Source organism: Prionailurus viverrinus, chromosome D3 (genome assembly GCF_022837055.1).
Source record: "Prionailurus viverrinus isolate Anna chromosome D3, UM_Priviv_1.0, whole genome shotgun sequence".
NCBI classification, from domain to species: Eukaryota; Metazoa; Chordata; class Mammalia; order Carnivora; family Felidae; genus Prionailurus; species Prionailurus viverrinus.
Window position 1 is genome coordinate 8,653,330 of NC_062572.1, and position 16,214 is coordinate 8,669,543.

The window sequence follows — 16,214 nt, forward strand, 5'->3', positions numbered from 1 at the left end:
GAAAACAAAAGAAAATATAATTATTACAAAATTACCTTCCCTAAAGAGCATGTACACCTTGTAACAATCTTCTTTTAATGTTGGCATTACATTTTGATGAAAGCTGTGTCTTAAAATCTACTGTGCTACACTTCATGTATAATTTATTTTGGATTCTTTGGAAACTGTTCTCTTAGATACATTAAAAAAAACAAAACCAAACTCCTATAATATAGCACCAATGGAAAGGTTTTAGAAGCCAAGTTTTAGTTCTTATTGTCTCTGATCCCCCTGCTGACACTTACAGAACAGGCACCATAGTGATTTGTTGCTAGTACAAAGGTTCCATAATTTAAAAAACAAATAAAAAACCCCTCATCTGTTATAAACAACCCTTTAATCTTGATATGGATCACCGTGGCATTTTTTTTTCTCTTTCTTTCTTCCCCTTACCTCCCTCCCTCTCTCCTTCTGACATGTCTCTGAGTTCCTTATAGAAATTCCAACCCAAACACCCAGAATTTGATTTTAGAAACCCTCTTTTGGCTTTTGTAACTCATACATTACAATTATATATAACCCATAACAATGTGGGAGTTAGGGGCACTGACCTTCCCCCGCCCAAGTTGAAAATCTGTATATTAACTTTTGACTCCTGAAAAACTTAACTACTAATAGCCTACTGTTGACTGGAAGCCTCATCGATACCATAAACAGTCAATTGACATGTATTCTGCATAAATATTCTATACTGTATTCTTATATAAAGCTAAAGAAAATCATAAGGAAAATAACATTTACAGTACATTCTTGTAAAAAAATCTGCATATAAGTGGACCCAAGCAGTTTAAACTCATGTTTGGGGTCAACTCTTCTCTGGTTGATCAAGTAACACCATAAAGCTCCAGTTTTGTTTTTTTTTTAATTTTTTTAACGTTTGTTTATTTATTTATTTTTTTTTTAAATTTTTTTTTTCAATGTTTATTTATTTTTGGGACAGAGAGAGACAGAGCATGAACGGGGGAGGGGCAGAGAGAGAGGGAGACACAGAATCAGAAACAGGCTCCAGGCTCTGAGCCATCAGCCCAGAGCCTGACGCGGGGCTTGAACTCACGGACCGCGAGATCGTGACCTGGCTGAAGTCGGACGCTTAACCGACTGCGCCACCCAGGCGCCCCATAACGTTTGTTTATTTTTGAGACAGAGAGAGACAGAGCATGAACGGGGGAGGGTCAGAGAGACGGAGACACAGAATTTGAAACAGGCTCCAGGCTCTGAGCTGTCAGCACAGAGCCTGACGCGGGGCTTGAACTCACGGACCGCGAGATCATGACCTGAGCTGAAGTCGGCCACTTAACAGACTGAGCCACCCAGGCGCTCCAAAGCTCCAGTTTTAATACAATTTTAAACTTAGTTCTGCTTCTATGTAGCTTTCCCTCTGTCCTTAATAGCATTACACAAATAAGCAGGGTAGCAATACGCTCAGCTCAAATTTTCCTCTTTCCAGACTCCCTTGTAGCTACGCATGAAGGAGATATAGTACAAGTCTCCAGGCAGGATTTCTGGGAAGGATATTCAAGGTGGCACTCAGCTGGTATGCCCTCATGCTGTCCCCACTTCTTCTTAAGCCCAGAGATGCAGGAGCACCTAGAGGTGCTCTACATGTGGCACATAAAGAAACGTAGAGCAAGAAAACTGGAGGAGCCTGGATCTCCAATGACCTCTTTAAATGGCTGCCCCATTCAGGGGCGCCTGGGTGGCGCAGTCGGTTAAGCGGCCGACTTCAGCCAGGTCACGATCTCGCGGTCCGGGAGTTCGAGCCCCGCGTCGGGCTCTGGGCTGATGGCTCAGAGCCTGGAGCCTGTTTCCGATTCTGTGTCTCCCTCTCTCTCTGCCCCTCCCCCGTTCATGCTCTGTCTCTCTCTGTCCCAAAAATAAATAAACGTTGAAAAAAAAAAAATAAAAAAATAAAAAAAATAAATGGCTGCCCCATTCAGGGACTACTTCTAGATTCAAAAGAAAAAACAAGACCCCCCCCCCACCACCCAAGGCAGTGTAAATTGGGTTCTCTGGGCTCGTGGCCAAATAACAATCCCAACGTAGATACAGAAACAACTGCCTCTTAAAATAAAAGCCAAACACATATAGGCTCGATAGAGCTGGCAGTGCAATAACTTTATGTCCAAAGGACTCAAGGCCTTTTCTGAATCATCTAACTTATAACTTTAACATACCAGAAAATACATGGTCCCATAAGTATTTGTAATAACTCATGATGGCTACTTTTATCAGCCAAATAATGAAAACCTCTTAAACGCTAAAAAATTGGCTAAATAGAAAAGTGAATGCCACATAAGGATAGACAATAGAATCCAGAAATAAACCCATACATTTATGGTCATTTTTGACAAGAGAGCCAATTCAAAAGGAAAAGGATAGCCTTTTCCACAAATGTACTGTAACAAATAGCCATGTCCCAAAGAATAAAGCTGGGTCTCTACCTTACATCATATATAAAAGGAAACTCAAAAAGGATCAAAAACCCAAATGTAAGAGCTAAAAGTATAAAACACTTAGGAAATCATTACTTAGGTGTAAAATGATGTTTTGGAATATACAATCATTTTTTTAATAAAAAACATTTTTTTAATGTTTATTTTTGAGAGAGAGAGAGAGAGACAGAGAGAGCACAATCTAGGGAGGGGAAGGGGGAGAGAGGGGGAGGGAGAGGGAGGGAGAGAGAGAGAGAGAGAGAGAGAGAGTGAGAGAGAGAGGGAGAATCTAAAGCAGGCTCCAGGCTCTGAGCTGTCAGCACAGAGCCCGACCGGGGGCTTGAACCCACAAACCACAAGATCATGACCTGAGCCGGACGCTTAACCAACTGAGCCACTCAGGCGCCCCTACAATAGTTTTTTAGATATGACACCAAAAGCACAAGCCACCAAAGGGAAAAAAAAAAAAAAAAACTATAGACATAGGAGCAAGTTTCCACAAATCATATATCTGATAAGGGTCTAGAATTCAGAATATAAAGAACTCCTGCAACTCAACGACTAAAAGATAAAAAAAAAAAGTAAAAACTGGGCAAAGAATTTGAATAAGCATTTCTCCAAAGAAGATATACAAATGGCCAATATCTACATGAAAAGATGCTCAACGTCATTAGTTATTAGAGAAATACATACCAAAACCACAATGAGATAAAACAGTACAGTTTTATGAGATACTGCTTCATGCCTATCCGGATAGTTATAAATAAGGCACAAGTGTTGGAGAGGACATAGAGAAATTAGAACTCTTATTCCTTGCTATTGGAAATGTAAACTGGTGCAGCCACTGTGGAAAAAGTCTCCCAGTTCTTCAGAAAGCTAAACATAGTGTGATTCAGTAATCCCACTGGTAGGTATATAACCAAGAGAAATGGAAACATATATCCACACAAAAATTTGTACAGGAATGTCCCTGGCAACATTGTTCCTAACAGCCCATAAGTGGAAACAACCCAGATGTCCATAAACTGATGCATGGAAAAACAAAATGGGATATACACACGCGCGTGCGCACGCACACACACACACACACACGATGGACATACAGTGGAGTATTATTCAGCCATAAAAAGGAATGAAGTATTGATATAGGTTAAAATATAGATGAATCTTGAAGACATTATGCTAAGTAAAAGAAGCCAGATACAAAAGGACAAATATTGTTTGATCCCTCTTATATGAGATGCCAGGATAGGCAAATTCAGAGATTGAGAGTAGATTAGAGATTATCAGGAGCTGGGTATTACAGTCACTGGTGGTTTTAAGTGTTGCTGTTTGGAATACTGAGAAAGCTTTGGAAATAAACAGTGGTGATGGTTGCAAGTATTGTGAATGTAATCAATACCAGTGAGCTACACACTTAAAAATGGTTGAAATGGGGCGCCTGGGTGGCTCAGTCGGTTAAGTGTCTAACTCTTGATTTCAGCTCAGGTCATGATCTCATGATTCATGGGATCGAGCCCCATGTCGGCCTCTGCACTGGGAGCATGGCACCTGCTTGGGATTCTCTCTTCTCTCCCTCTCCTCCCCTGCTTGTACTTCCTCTCTCTCTTTCAAAATAAAGAACTAAACTTAAAGAAAATGGTTGACATGGTAACATTATACGTTTTACCACAATAAAGAAAAAGAAAAAAAGGAATGGAGTACTGTTACTGTAACATGGATGAACCTTGAAAATGTTAATTCTAAGAAGCCAGGACACAAAAGGCCACATGTTGTATGATCCCTTATTGTGAAATATCCAGAAAAGGCAAAGCCATAGACAGAAAGTACATCACTGGTTGCCAGGGAATGATGGGGTGGGGAGAGGAAAAGAATGGTTGGGGGGGTGACCAACACTGAATTGTACACTTTATTATAATTTTTTAATTATTATTTTTTAATGTTTATTTATTTTTGAGAGAGAAAGAGAGCATGAGCAGGGGAGGGGCAGAGAGAGAGCTGTCAGCACAGAGCTTGACGTGGGGCTCGAACCCACAAACCATGAGATCATGACCTGAGCAGAAGTTGGACGTTTAACCGACTGAGCCACACAGGCATGCCATGAACTGTACACTTTAAAAGAGTGAATATTAGCTCAAAAACACTTTAAGTGAATGTAAAAGATAAGCAATAAAGTGTTTTGACATGGAATGTTAGAAATTTCTTTATTATTACCTATTCTTATTAAGCACCAGCTTAATAACACAGAAAATTTCAAATCACCCTTCGACAGCCCATTCTTCCCCCTGCCACCCTAATTCTTGATAAAGAGCTCTTCAAGTGAAGACATGCTCTCTTCTCTCTTCCGTATAAAACTTTATCAAATAAAGGCAAAGAACTGTGTACATCTTGCTGTAAAATGCTGCCCATGGCTGTGAGAAGGGTCTGCCCAGGCTCCTTTTACTGTCCAGGTCCTGAAAGACTCTTGTTCATGAACTGTCTCTTCACAAAGCAAGTCCACCACTAACAAGAGGGGATAAAACAGAATGGATAGTGGGTGTCAAATCACCATGCAAGTTCAAGATAAGGTCAGAATATTAATTTACGTAATAACAGAATGTAATCTTGGCCTGACATCTCTTACGTTATAAACTTCTTGAAAACACATGTAAAAAAGTTTTTTTTGACTCACAGATCAGTCAAAATTATGATGACAAAAAAATGTAATACGTTCAAGATATCTCACACAGAAAATCTGCCCTGTGGGTTTACAATGCCCTAGTATAAGAACATACAACCAAAAATGTTTATTATATGCAATTCATTATTCACTGTGACTCACTGAACCCCTACTATGTACTAGGCACATACTCAACGTTAAGCAGCACTGCAATGCACAGACTAAAATATTCTTGCAAGGGAAGACCTTAGTTTATTTAACAGTAGCTGCATGATAAAAGGTTATTTATCAACTAAATAGGTAAAGAAGAGGGTCTTACCTTGCTAGGTTTATCATTCTGAGGGTCAAAAACTTTCTCACAAAGTCTCAGTCCAGTCTCTTGTCTCAGCTGCTGTAAGTAGGCCCTCATCACCTCTAAAATAAAGAGCCAGGAGAAAAATAAGAAAAATCCTGTCTGAGAATACATCCCCAATGTGTGCTGGTTGCTGGACAGTGACCTTGGTAATACATTTCTACACATTCAGACAAGATAAGAAATAGAAATGACAGTCCAGTGGTTTTATAACTATTTTGGTTCAAAGGATTCTCTACATGTTATATTTGTTGCCAAGAATCTTTTGTGAGAGTTACTGGAAGATAGTATCTGTGCTAATGATTCTACTACTCTCAACCTGTACACCAATCAAGACGAAGAAAGGAGGGGGTAAATAATCAAACGGAGAAAATCTTGTGCCATAAAGAGGGAGGTGGAAACCCTGTTCTTACCATCTTCCTGTTTGTTCGCAGGTTTGGCATAAATTGCATTAAGTGGAAAACCAGGCTCTCCAGGAATGGGAAAATTAGTGATTCCCAGGGTATACATTTCTTTCTCACCTTGGCTTTTGGAATTGCACTAAAAAAAAAAAAAAAAGAAAAGAAAAAGAAAAAAAATTATATACACACACATATTTTACAGAGAAAAGGATAATAACATCCAATTTGTAATTTTTTTAGTCTAAGTAGATGTGGCTGGGATTACTAATGTTTTTGGGTGCCCTTCTGCATTCTGGGAAGCCTCTAGGCCCCTCCCCAGAATAATGTTTTAAATGACTAAAACATACAAAATTACAAAAGAAATCATTTATAGTCAAACACAATAATTACAATATTAAAAAGCCAAATTTATGACATATTCATACAGGCACTTCTTTATTAATGCACTGCATGACAAGATCCAGGCAGGGGCCTAATAACTAAAATATGAAGTAGTAATGAGTGAAAATAAAATTTCAAAACATCTTCAACTCTGAATGTAATAGGAAAATGTTGTGATTTCTACTGAAGAAAAAGTCACAGGTACAGCTTATGCTACTGTGGGTTGTTGCCTACATTAATAATTACAGTAAATGCTAAATTTCAGTTACAAGTTAGTGAAAAGAAAGATGTAATCTTTTTCCCTCTCAAGCTCATGAACCCTTGAATTATATCCTTGGACCCCAGGTTAACAACCTCTGAGCCAAGAGTTTAAAAGAAAGATTTCTGTCTCGGGAAGACACACGCAATGCCTTATAACACCACACCCTTATCTTCTCATTAGTCAACTAAATTATAGGTTTAGAATCCACATTCAGATTTTCCTCTTGGGTCCAGGCTCTAAGAGAAAGTACTACTTGTCCTTAAAGTCTCAACAAGTCCAGATGGCTAAGCAGGTGAACATGTGTTAGTACTGTGTTTTCCAGATAGACAATCATCCAAGTTTAATTACCTTTTGGAGTTTCTTCAGACACTCAGAAATATAGAGTGTTATATATATCAAGGTTCTATCAGCTTCATTCTGCAGGGGTGGGGCGGGGGTGGGAACACAGAAGTTAAAAACAGTCCTGATTAAAACATAACAATCACGTGCAATAAAAATTCAAGCTTTGTCTTTTGAGCATCAACTGAAAGCTGCAAGTATAGTTCCTATAGCATCAAAAGTTGCCATTCTCCAAATGCAGTCTTCTCGGGCCACTGGTGTGTCCGCTCCTAGGGAGGGAGCCGCCTGTTGCCATCCTGAGCTGTGTGGGGCTGTTTTTGTTCACCTTGGCTGCCCTTACCCCTGCATTCCCCTTGCCTCTCAGTCCCCGGGAAGCTGTGCCAACAGCACCTCCCTCCGTATAGGAAGGAGAGTTACTAGAGCTGCCTGGAAAACCGGAGGTGCACCATATGGTCAGCTAATTTTTAAAGCTCTTTCACTTCAGAGTCTCTGCCGAGAACAAAAGCCTTTATGACTTTAAAGGAGGAACAGCTATTTCATGTGTGTCTTTTTTTTTTTTTTTAATGTTTATTTATTTTTGAGCAAGTGAGAGAGACAGAGCACAAGCAGGGGAGGGGCAGGGAGAGGAGGAGACACAGAATCTGAAGCAGACTCTAGGCTCCAGGCTGTCAGCAGAGAGCCCGACAGGGGACTCGAACTCCGGAACTGTGAGATCATGACCTGAGCTGAAGTTGGACGCTTAACCAACTGAGCCACCCAGGCACCCCTTCATGTGTCTTGTTCTTAAAGAGCTTCATGAGCCCACCTCTTGATCTAATTAAAAGGAAAATGTGAGGATTGGATGTTGAGCAAATGTGGCACATACTTCAGGTTAAATCTGGCACAGATCTACAGTCTAAAAAAAACCAAATTACACATGTCCTTTTTTTTTTTTTTTAATTTTTTTTTTTCAATGTTTATTTATTTTTGGGACAGAGAGAGACAGAGCATGAACGGGGGAGGGGCAGAGAGAGAGGGAGACACAGAATCGGAAACAGGCTCCAGGCTCTGAGCCATCAGCCCAGAGCCCGACGCGGGGCTCGAACTCCCGGACCGCGAGATCGTGACCTGGCTGAAGTCGGACGCTTAACCGACTGCGCCACCCAGGCGCCCCCACATGTCCTTTTTTTTAAGATTACATGACTCAGAAGAATGAAATGTGGCAGAATTACATTTATTTACACCTATTACAAACATAACACTTAGACCGTATATTAAATACAGAATACGTTGTGAGTATCACAGGACAGTTAGACTACAATTTCTAGACCAAGAGTCTACAAACAAAGATTTTCACACCCTGATTCCAAAAGGTCAAAGTTTGGCAAGGAGAGGCTGAAGTTCCATATTCTAGAATGTTATCAAGAAAAGTTGTTGACATTCCTGTAACTCGCTCAATGAAGGAACTCAGAAAAGTTCTTTTTTATTTTGTTTCCATCTCCCCCTCTCCTTTTCTGCCACCTTCCTCCTACCTTCCTCTTGACCCCGTTCCTCACAAGAACTAAGAGCAGAAAGGAGAAAAGGGTAGTCAAGGGAAGGACCAGGATCAGTGAAGTTTCTTTATTGCTCCATTTCAGGTCCAGGACACAGAAGTATATAAAAATATCATATCATGTAGGATTTTTTAGTTTTGGACTGGCACACAGTAGGAGCTTTACTAATGCTGATAATAAATAAAAATGTCTAGATGATGGGTTGGCAGACTTCCTCTGTAAAGGACCAGATATTAAATATTTTAGGTTTTGTAGGCCAGGCTTTGTCACAACTGTGCAACCCAGCTGCTGTGGAGTGAATGCAGTCATAGACAATATCTTAAAAAAATGTACGTGGCTGTGTTCTAATAAAAGTTTATTTGTAAAAAGAGGCAGGAGGCCAGATTTGGCCCTCAGGCTGTAGTTTGCTGACACATGGTACAGATTTCGGAGGAAAAATGAGAAACTAATGTTGATATAGGGTCTAATATTAGGCATTATTATGGGTTTTTAAAGTCATACAATCTCATTCAATTTTATTTACTCCTCAGAACCCTGATTGCCAGGTAGATTATTATCCCTACCAGAAAACCAAATTAAATATTAAAAGCTCTGTACTTTACCTTAATCTCATAGTTTTTGAAGAAAACATTGGCCTTGAAATAATAGATGGCTTCATCCACAATATCTGTATCTTTTGCTAAGGAGGACACAAGGGGAAGAAGGCAGAGAACATTAGCCAAATGCAAAAATAACACTTAGAAAAAAAACCCCAGTTCAATGGTCAAAAGTCTTGGCGTTGAGGGGCGCCTGAGTAGCTCTGTCGGTTAAGCATCTGACATTGACTCAGGTCATGATTTCATGTTTCATGGGTTTAAACCCTGCATCTGACTTGGTGCTGACAGTGCGGAACCTGCTTGGGATATTCTCTCTCTCTCTCTCTCAAAACAAATAAACAAACTTAAAAATGGAGTTGAATAAAATAAAATGAGGCTGAGACATGAGGTCTTCAGAAACAATTCCTAGGAAAATCAGTATGTACATGGTTTATTATTTTTTTTAAAAAGCTTGCTATTTTTTAAAGGTTTATTTAAGACAGAAAGAGGGAGGGGGAGGGAGGGAGGGAGGGAGGGAGGGAGGGGCAGAGAGAGAGGGAGAGAGAGAGAATCTCAAGCAGCCTCTGCTGTCAGCACAGAGCCTGACCTGGGGCTTGATCTCAAGAGCTGGACACTTAACTCACTGAGCCACCCAGGCACCCCCATGGTTTATTCTTATAGCTTTATTGTTTTTATAAAAAATATACTCATTAGAAACAAATTAATCAACACAGAAAAATATTTTACTGTCACCCTAAATCTCACTCCCTGGAAATAACTACTATTAACATTTGGTGAACATCATTCCAGACGTTTCTCAATGGGTTTATAAAAATAGACTGAGACACAGACTAACTTTGATAAAATGCTATTTAAAACTAAAAACTATTCAATGTAATTTGATTTGAATTTACATACTGCAGTTTCAGGGGGAAAAAAATCTCAATTGTTATTTAGGAATACACTGGGCTCATGTATATATCTTTCTATGAAAACTATGACTTAATATATACTTGTACAAGCTGTTTTAGGTGGTTAGAGACTGAGAAAAGCCAGAAACACTGTTGTGACAAAGACAGATCTCTTTATACAATTTCTTTGGCAGTTTTTTATTTTCCTTTTCTTATTTTAAGAAGGTCAAAATCCCAGGGTCTTGATATCCGGCAGCTGGTTGCAGAAATGCACAGACTGTTGTTTTTTTTTTTTTTTTCCCCAGAGACAGTTATTTATATTTCTTGTCCATGACTGCTATCCCTCTCACACAGTAGAAATGCAAGGTAATCCTGAAGGTTGAATCCTGTGTGATTCAGCTGACTTTAATGCTGCTTTTTCCCCTGCTAAAAAATGTCAACATAATTCTAACTCTAGACTCTGTGTTCTCCCAATCTATTTTCTTATCTAGAGAAAAGGAAACTTCCTCAAAAGATTCAATATTGTTTATAAAACCAGTTAGTTCTTCTAAATGTAAAACTGTGGGGGGTGGGGAATGGGTTACAAGATTTAGAAGCATGTCTGGCACAAAAAAGTGTTCAAAAGCTATCTGTTGAATGTAAAAAAAAATTTTTTTGGTTCTGAAAGAGGGGTTGGGGGAGGCCGTGCACAAGCGGAGGGGAGGAGCAGAGGTAGAGAAAGAGAATCTTAAATTTAAGTAGGCTCTACCCTTGGTGAAGAGCGTGACATGGGGCTCAATCCCATGACCTGGGATCACGACCTGAGCTGAAATCAAGAGTTGGTCGCTCAACCATCTGAGCCAGCCAGGTGCCCCATAAATAAATTAATTTGATTAATGCTACCTATTATTTAGCTCACAGCACAGGCTTGTACTCCTTCCTATTTCTTGTTCAGGTCTAATCCTGTCTCCTGAGGAAGAGTATCCCTGTCTACAGAAGCCACAAAGATCTCGTTTCTAGGGGCCCGTTTCTCCCTTAAGGGCCCAGGAAATGTTGCAAAGGTGGTAATTAGATACACTCCATCCTTGGTCAATTACATTTTCTAATCTGCTACAAGTATTTTGTAACCATCTGAAAAGGCTGCTTCTCAAGGAATCTGGGCCAACATTGATTCTTATTCTTTCTTTGCACTGTAATTCTTTTCTTTTATGCTATTTTTTCTTCTTTTTGGTCTTTTATTTTTTCCCATCTCTTCCTTTTTCTTCATCTCAGAATCAAGTAAAAACTATGGCAACTCACCAAATTTATTGAGTTTACTGAGTTTTCCACTGGTGTTGAAAACAAAATTAAGAAGAGGTCAAGTCAAATAGTCTGGCAGAGGAATGGAGACCAGGTCAGTACAAAATTGACAATGAAAACTATGGTGTTAGAAACCCAAAATGGAAATCAGTGCAGATGCTTTCTGGGTACAGGGAAACCCTGTCTAATATAATATAAATCACACTGTTGGCAGAACATCTCAGAATGTGTCAGAAGAGTCTAAAAGAATGGGGCTTTCTAAACAGTAAGAAATGGTTCAAAAAAAGAGAGAGTACCAAGAAAGAAAGCAAAGATCTAAAATTCAGAAAAACAAGAGAAAGAATGTGCATTGTTATAGAGGGCACGTAAGATTTAAGATCGAAGTACTACTGAAAATGAAGATACTGAAGAATGAATAAAGGAAGTAGGATTGAATGGGAGAAGGGGTTAAAATGTTTGTTTGTTTGTTTGTTTGTTTGTTTGTTTCTCCCAGCCTTAAGACAGAGAAAGGATGGGGACATGTCATTCTACAGAAATAGCAGCATTAAATCACTTTGTAAGAACTGACAGTGGGATGACAGAACACTGTCCAGAAGCACATTTCCTCTTCCCTCTCAACAAAATATCCTGGAGAACTCAGCAGCAATAATACACTTGATCTTGAAAGGCCTAGAATGCAATATCCACCAAGCATAGAGAAAATACAAGAGCAATCTGAGACCGAGGACCGAACTAAGACTTTGCCTGACTTGAAAACGTCCGAGGATCGCTAGCTGTTTCCTACTAAAATCTGAAAATAATGGAAAGAAGTTTCGACTTACTCTCTCTAGGGGCGGGTCCTTTGAACTGACTTCTGATAGGCAACAGTGCCATGTTTCCAATGAGTTTGGTATCGGGGTCCATGAGAGAAGAGTGGTAAGCCTGTTGTGGCAAGCCAGGTAAGAATACGGAAACAGAAAGAGAGCAAATGTCAGCGGGGCAGACAAGCAACATTTCTCCAGAGGAAAAAAGAATAACCCGCCTGAGACTAACTAGGGGAGGGGGAAAAAGGGATGGCAGCAGCAATGGTCTGGAGCTGGCTCTTACTGGCTCATGAAAACGGGATGTTATACATTTTGAGGAATTTTGACAAATTTGGAAGTAAGCTGGTTGTTAAACACAGCCGTTACTAAAAATTAAATTATATAAATTTGCAACTAAGTTATAGTAAAAACAAAGGTAATAAGTACTCAAAATTCATTACTTTCTATTTTTAAAAATTATTTCACTATGGTCTATGATCTTAAGGTTATTTATAACTTTTCTATCTTTGCAGTATAAATACTATGTAATGGTGTGCTACTGGGCATCTTCCAAGTTCACGTTCAGTGACATCACATTTGTAACTGGTGGAAGTCTTTATGCTACAAAGATAGGCAAACACAAAAAAATCAGGGGTACGCCCCCCCTTCCCCAAGCTATTGTTAAACCAGAACCCAAGCACTGGCTTTTCAGTTCTGCCACTTCCTGGCTGTTTGACCAAGACATCGCCTTTCTTCTCTTAGCCTATTTCCAAATTTATAAAATGAAGAGTTATCTACTGCTTTCAGCGGGTAGGTGTGGGTTAAAGGAGCAGGGGAAACCACATTTATGAACGCAACTTGTATGCTGATTCCTAGTTCTGCTTTTTACAAGATGTCTGTCTTTCGGTAACTCAAGAAGGGCCCCATTCATATATTCACTCATTCGCCGAATGATAACCAAACACCTTCTATGTGCAAGGCCTGGTGATAAAATGGTAAGAAGGACCAGTATGATCTCTGTCCTTGAAGAACTTTCAACCTAATGGGGGACAGGGAAGTCCAGGAAGGAGCACAGGACTCTAAAGTCCTAGCTTAAAATCTAGCTTTACCATCAGTACACAACCTTGGGTAAGTTACTTAACTTCTCTGAGCCTCAATTTCCTCCTCTGCAAAATGGGAACAATAGCGTATCTACTTCACAGGGTTACTGTGAGGATTAAATGGGATAATTTACATGCAGTGTGTAGCTCAGGGCCTGCCTGGCACACATCAGGAATCAAATGGTAGCTACAAGATTCATTAAATATGTAACTGTGGCTTGCTCTTTTTTGTCACAGGTATGCTTCATCTAAAGCAGCCTCCACCAGCTGTCTTGCTACCCATCGATTTCCTTCATCGCATTTGTCACTATCTAAAACCATCTTCTCGGGGCGCCTGGGTGGCGCAGTCGGTTAAGCGTCCAACTTCAGCCAGGTCACGATCTCGCGGTCCGTGAGTTCGAGCCCCGCGTCGGGCTCTGGGCTGATGGCTCAGAGCCTGGAGCCTGTTTCCGATTCTGTGTCTCCCTCTCTCTCTGCCCCTCCCCCGTTCATGCTCTGTCTCTCTCTGTCCCAAAAATAAATAAACGTTGAAAAAAAAATTAAAAAAAAAAAATAAAACCATCTTCTCTATTTACATTTACATGTTTATCTGTCTCCCCATTAGACTGTGACCTCGAGCGTAGGGGTTTGTTGGCCTTATTTACAGCCGTTAACAGTACTTGGCAAGCAGCAGATGCTCAGTAATTTTTTTGTGTGAGTAATCACGTTATTGAACCTCCTTTTCCTCACCCGCAAAATGGAGACCATGATGGCGATAAATTTGCCCCACAAGACTGGCTGTCAGCAATGAAGGACAACCAGCCTACTATCAATTTTACTCCTACCCCGAGGCACACGAAAATAGAAACATCTGGTAACCAGGCGCCGACCTAGCGTCTGCTCTGGCGGCCCTACAGCCAGCAGCCAAGTGTGGCCACCACAGCCGGAGCGACAGAGGGGGAGTCCGGGAAGTGGGGTATGACAGTGACAAGCAGCGGGAGTGATCCGCCCCCGGGGGCTGAAGAGGAAGTGGGCCTGTGGGGGGGTAGAAAAAGAGAAACCAGACCCTAGACTTGAGAATTGGGGGAGAAAAAAAGAAAAAAAAAAAAAAAAAAGCACAGCCCTTGGCTTCTCGGCTCTAGTGAAGCTTTGGGGATCCTGCCGGAGTCCGGGGACACAGGAAGAACGAGAGAAGGGGTCGGCACTGGAGCGAAAGGGGCGAAAGGGGCCGGGGCAGCCTCCTCTACACGCTCGGGGTCTCTGCCCCACTCTGCCGCGGCCCCGTCCCCGCTGGCCGACCCAATCCTACAGCGACAGGCCCCCTCTCCTCGCCTCTCCCCTTCTCAGGGCCCGCTTCCTCTCTGCCCTCCTCGGCCCGCTTCTCTCAGCTCACGCACGACTTCTCGCCGCTCTCCCCAGTTCTCGCCATCTCTCCACACCGCGACTTCGCCCCCTTACCGGCATCTCGGCGGCACCCGGTTTCAAGCTAGACCAGGAGGTTGGGGTTAGAGCGCTACGCTTCCGGTCCGGCGGCCCGGGCGGGGTAGGCGGAAGTGAGCCGGAAGGGGAGGGTGAGGGGAGGACGCGGCACTTCCGGCCTTGCTATCCCTCTGCTGAGGCGGCCGAGGCTCCGCAGGGAGGAAGGGACACCAGAGGGCACCCGAGCGCTAGGCAGGGGCTCTGAATGCCGCGCATTGCGTAAAGTGTGCGCGAAATGGAGCTGGGTCTTGGGTTACAGAATCCTAAGGATCAATCCCCTAAAAACTTTGCTTTTCCTCAAAGGTTTTTTCAGTGAAGGGTTCCCTAGATCACACTATTTTAATTTTTTTAATGTTTATTTTTGAGAGAGAGCGCAAGCGGGGTAGGGGCGCGGGGGGCGGGGTACAGAGGATCTGTATTGACTGTGCTGACAGCAGCGAACCCCATGGGGGGCTCGAACTCAGGAACCCCACGAGATCATGACCTGAGAGATCATGACCTGAGCCCAAGTCGGATGCTCAAGGGACCGAGTCCAAGGGTCACACTATTTTAAGTTCGACCCCAATCCACTCCGCTGTGTCATCCTTATTTCTTTTAGCCACAGTTATGATTCTTTGGTTATTTACTTTTGGTATTTATTTCCCCATCCATGTGGACATCAAAAAGGCAGGGATTTTGTCCATTTCGTACACCATTGTATCCTCTGCGCCTATAATAGTGATGTGCATGGCAGGCATCAAGAAATATTTGAGTGAATGAACCCAACTGGTCCTAACAGTGGGGAAAGGAGAGCACTCAGAGATGGGATTTATGCACTACCCCACTCCAATTTGTGTGTAAAAACTGCGAAAATGGACTCTGGGTTTGAATCCTAGCTCCAGCATTTACTAGCGGTGTCATTTTGGGCAAGTTAATTAACCTCTCTGTGCCTCAGTTTCCTCACCCAAACTGGAGATGATATACTTACCTCATTGTTTTGTGAGGATGAAATGAATTACATGTAAAGTGTGTAGAACTTAAATGCCTGGAACATACTAAAAGCTCAGGATTTTTTCTTTTTTTTTTTTTTTACCTATTACTAGAAAGCACCTCATGTGTTAGTTTGCGAACTGGCCCTTGTATACAGGAGGCAAAAAGACTGAAAAGGAAGGCCAATCCAGATATATAGGTGGTGGTTCTAATTAAGCGAGGAAACTTACTTGTAAGGGTTATCTTTGGTGAGGCAAGAGTAGATGTCCCCACCTACATGCCAGACTAAGTTTCTACAGAGGTCATAATTGGGTTCAGTCACATCCAGATGGGCTCAACACCTTATTCTCAAGACCATGTCCTTGGAACATCTCCCACAGTGAGGGGTGGCAGGGATGAGGAACCTCGGACTGCCTGAGTCCAGTTTAAGGGTCAACCAGTGGTCACAGCCTCTTGATTATCTTCTCCAACATCACCTCAAGTGCCACCTTATTGCTGCCTCAGGCTATTTCTCCTGCCAGCCCCTCAGACTGGAATACTCTGCCCCATGTTCCCACAAATGATTTCTTACTCAGGTTTCTGGCCAAATAGCACCATTTAGGAGCCTTCATTGACGATGAGCCCAAAGTAGCCCCTTACTCACTCTCCACTTCATTACTGTTTTCATTTCTTCCCATTCCTTATCAAGGTTTCCTTGTTTATGGTCTCAAGGGCCCAGCATGTCAACTCCATGAGACTAAGGCC

At 41.7% G+C, this 16,214-nt stretch overlaps 1 protein-coding gene across 1 annotated transcript; it reads right to left on the reverse strand.

The window, feature by feature from the left end:
* Positions 1 to 4,661: 4,661 nt before the first annotated feature.
* ARPC3 (actin related protein 2/3 complex subunit 3) lies at positions 4,662 to 14,624 on the reverse strand. The gene is made up of 7 exons (XM_047828558.1): positions 14,481 to 14,624; positions 11,983 to 12,082; positions 9,000 to 9,076; positions 6,875 to 6,943; positions 5,896 to 6,022; positions 5,450 to 5,544; positions 4,662 to 4,973 (listed from the first exon to the last, which is right to left on the reverse strand). The coding sequence occupies exons 1-7, from the start codon at positions 14,484 to 14,486 to the stop codon at positions 4,911 to 4,913; spliced, it is 537 nt and encodes a 178-aa protein (XP_047684514.1). The 5' UTR covers positions 14,487 to 14,624; the 3' UTR covers positions 4,662 to 4,910.
* Positions 14,625 to 16,214: the final 1,590 nt, after the last annotated feature.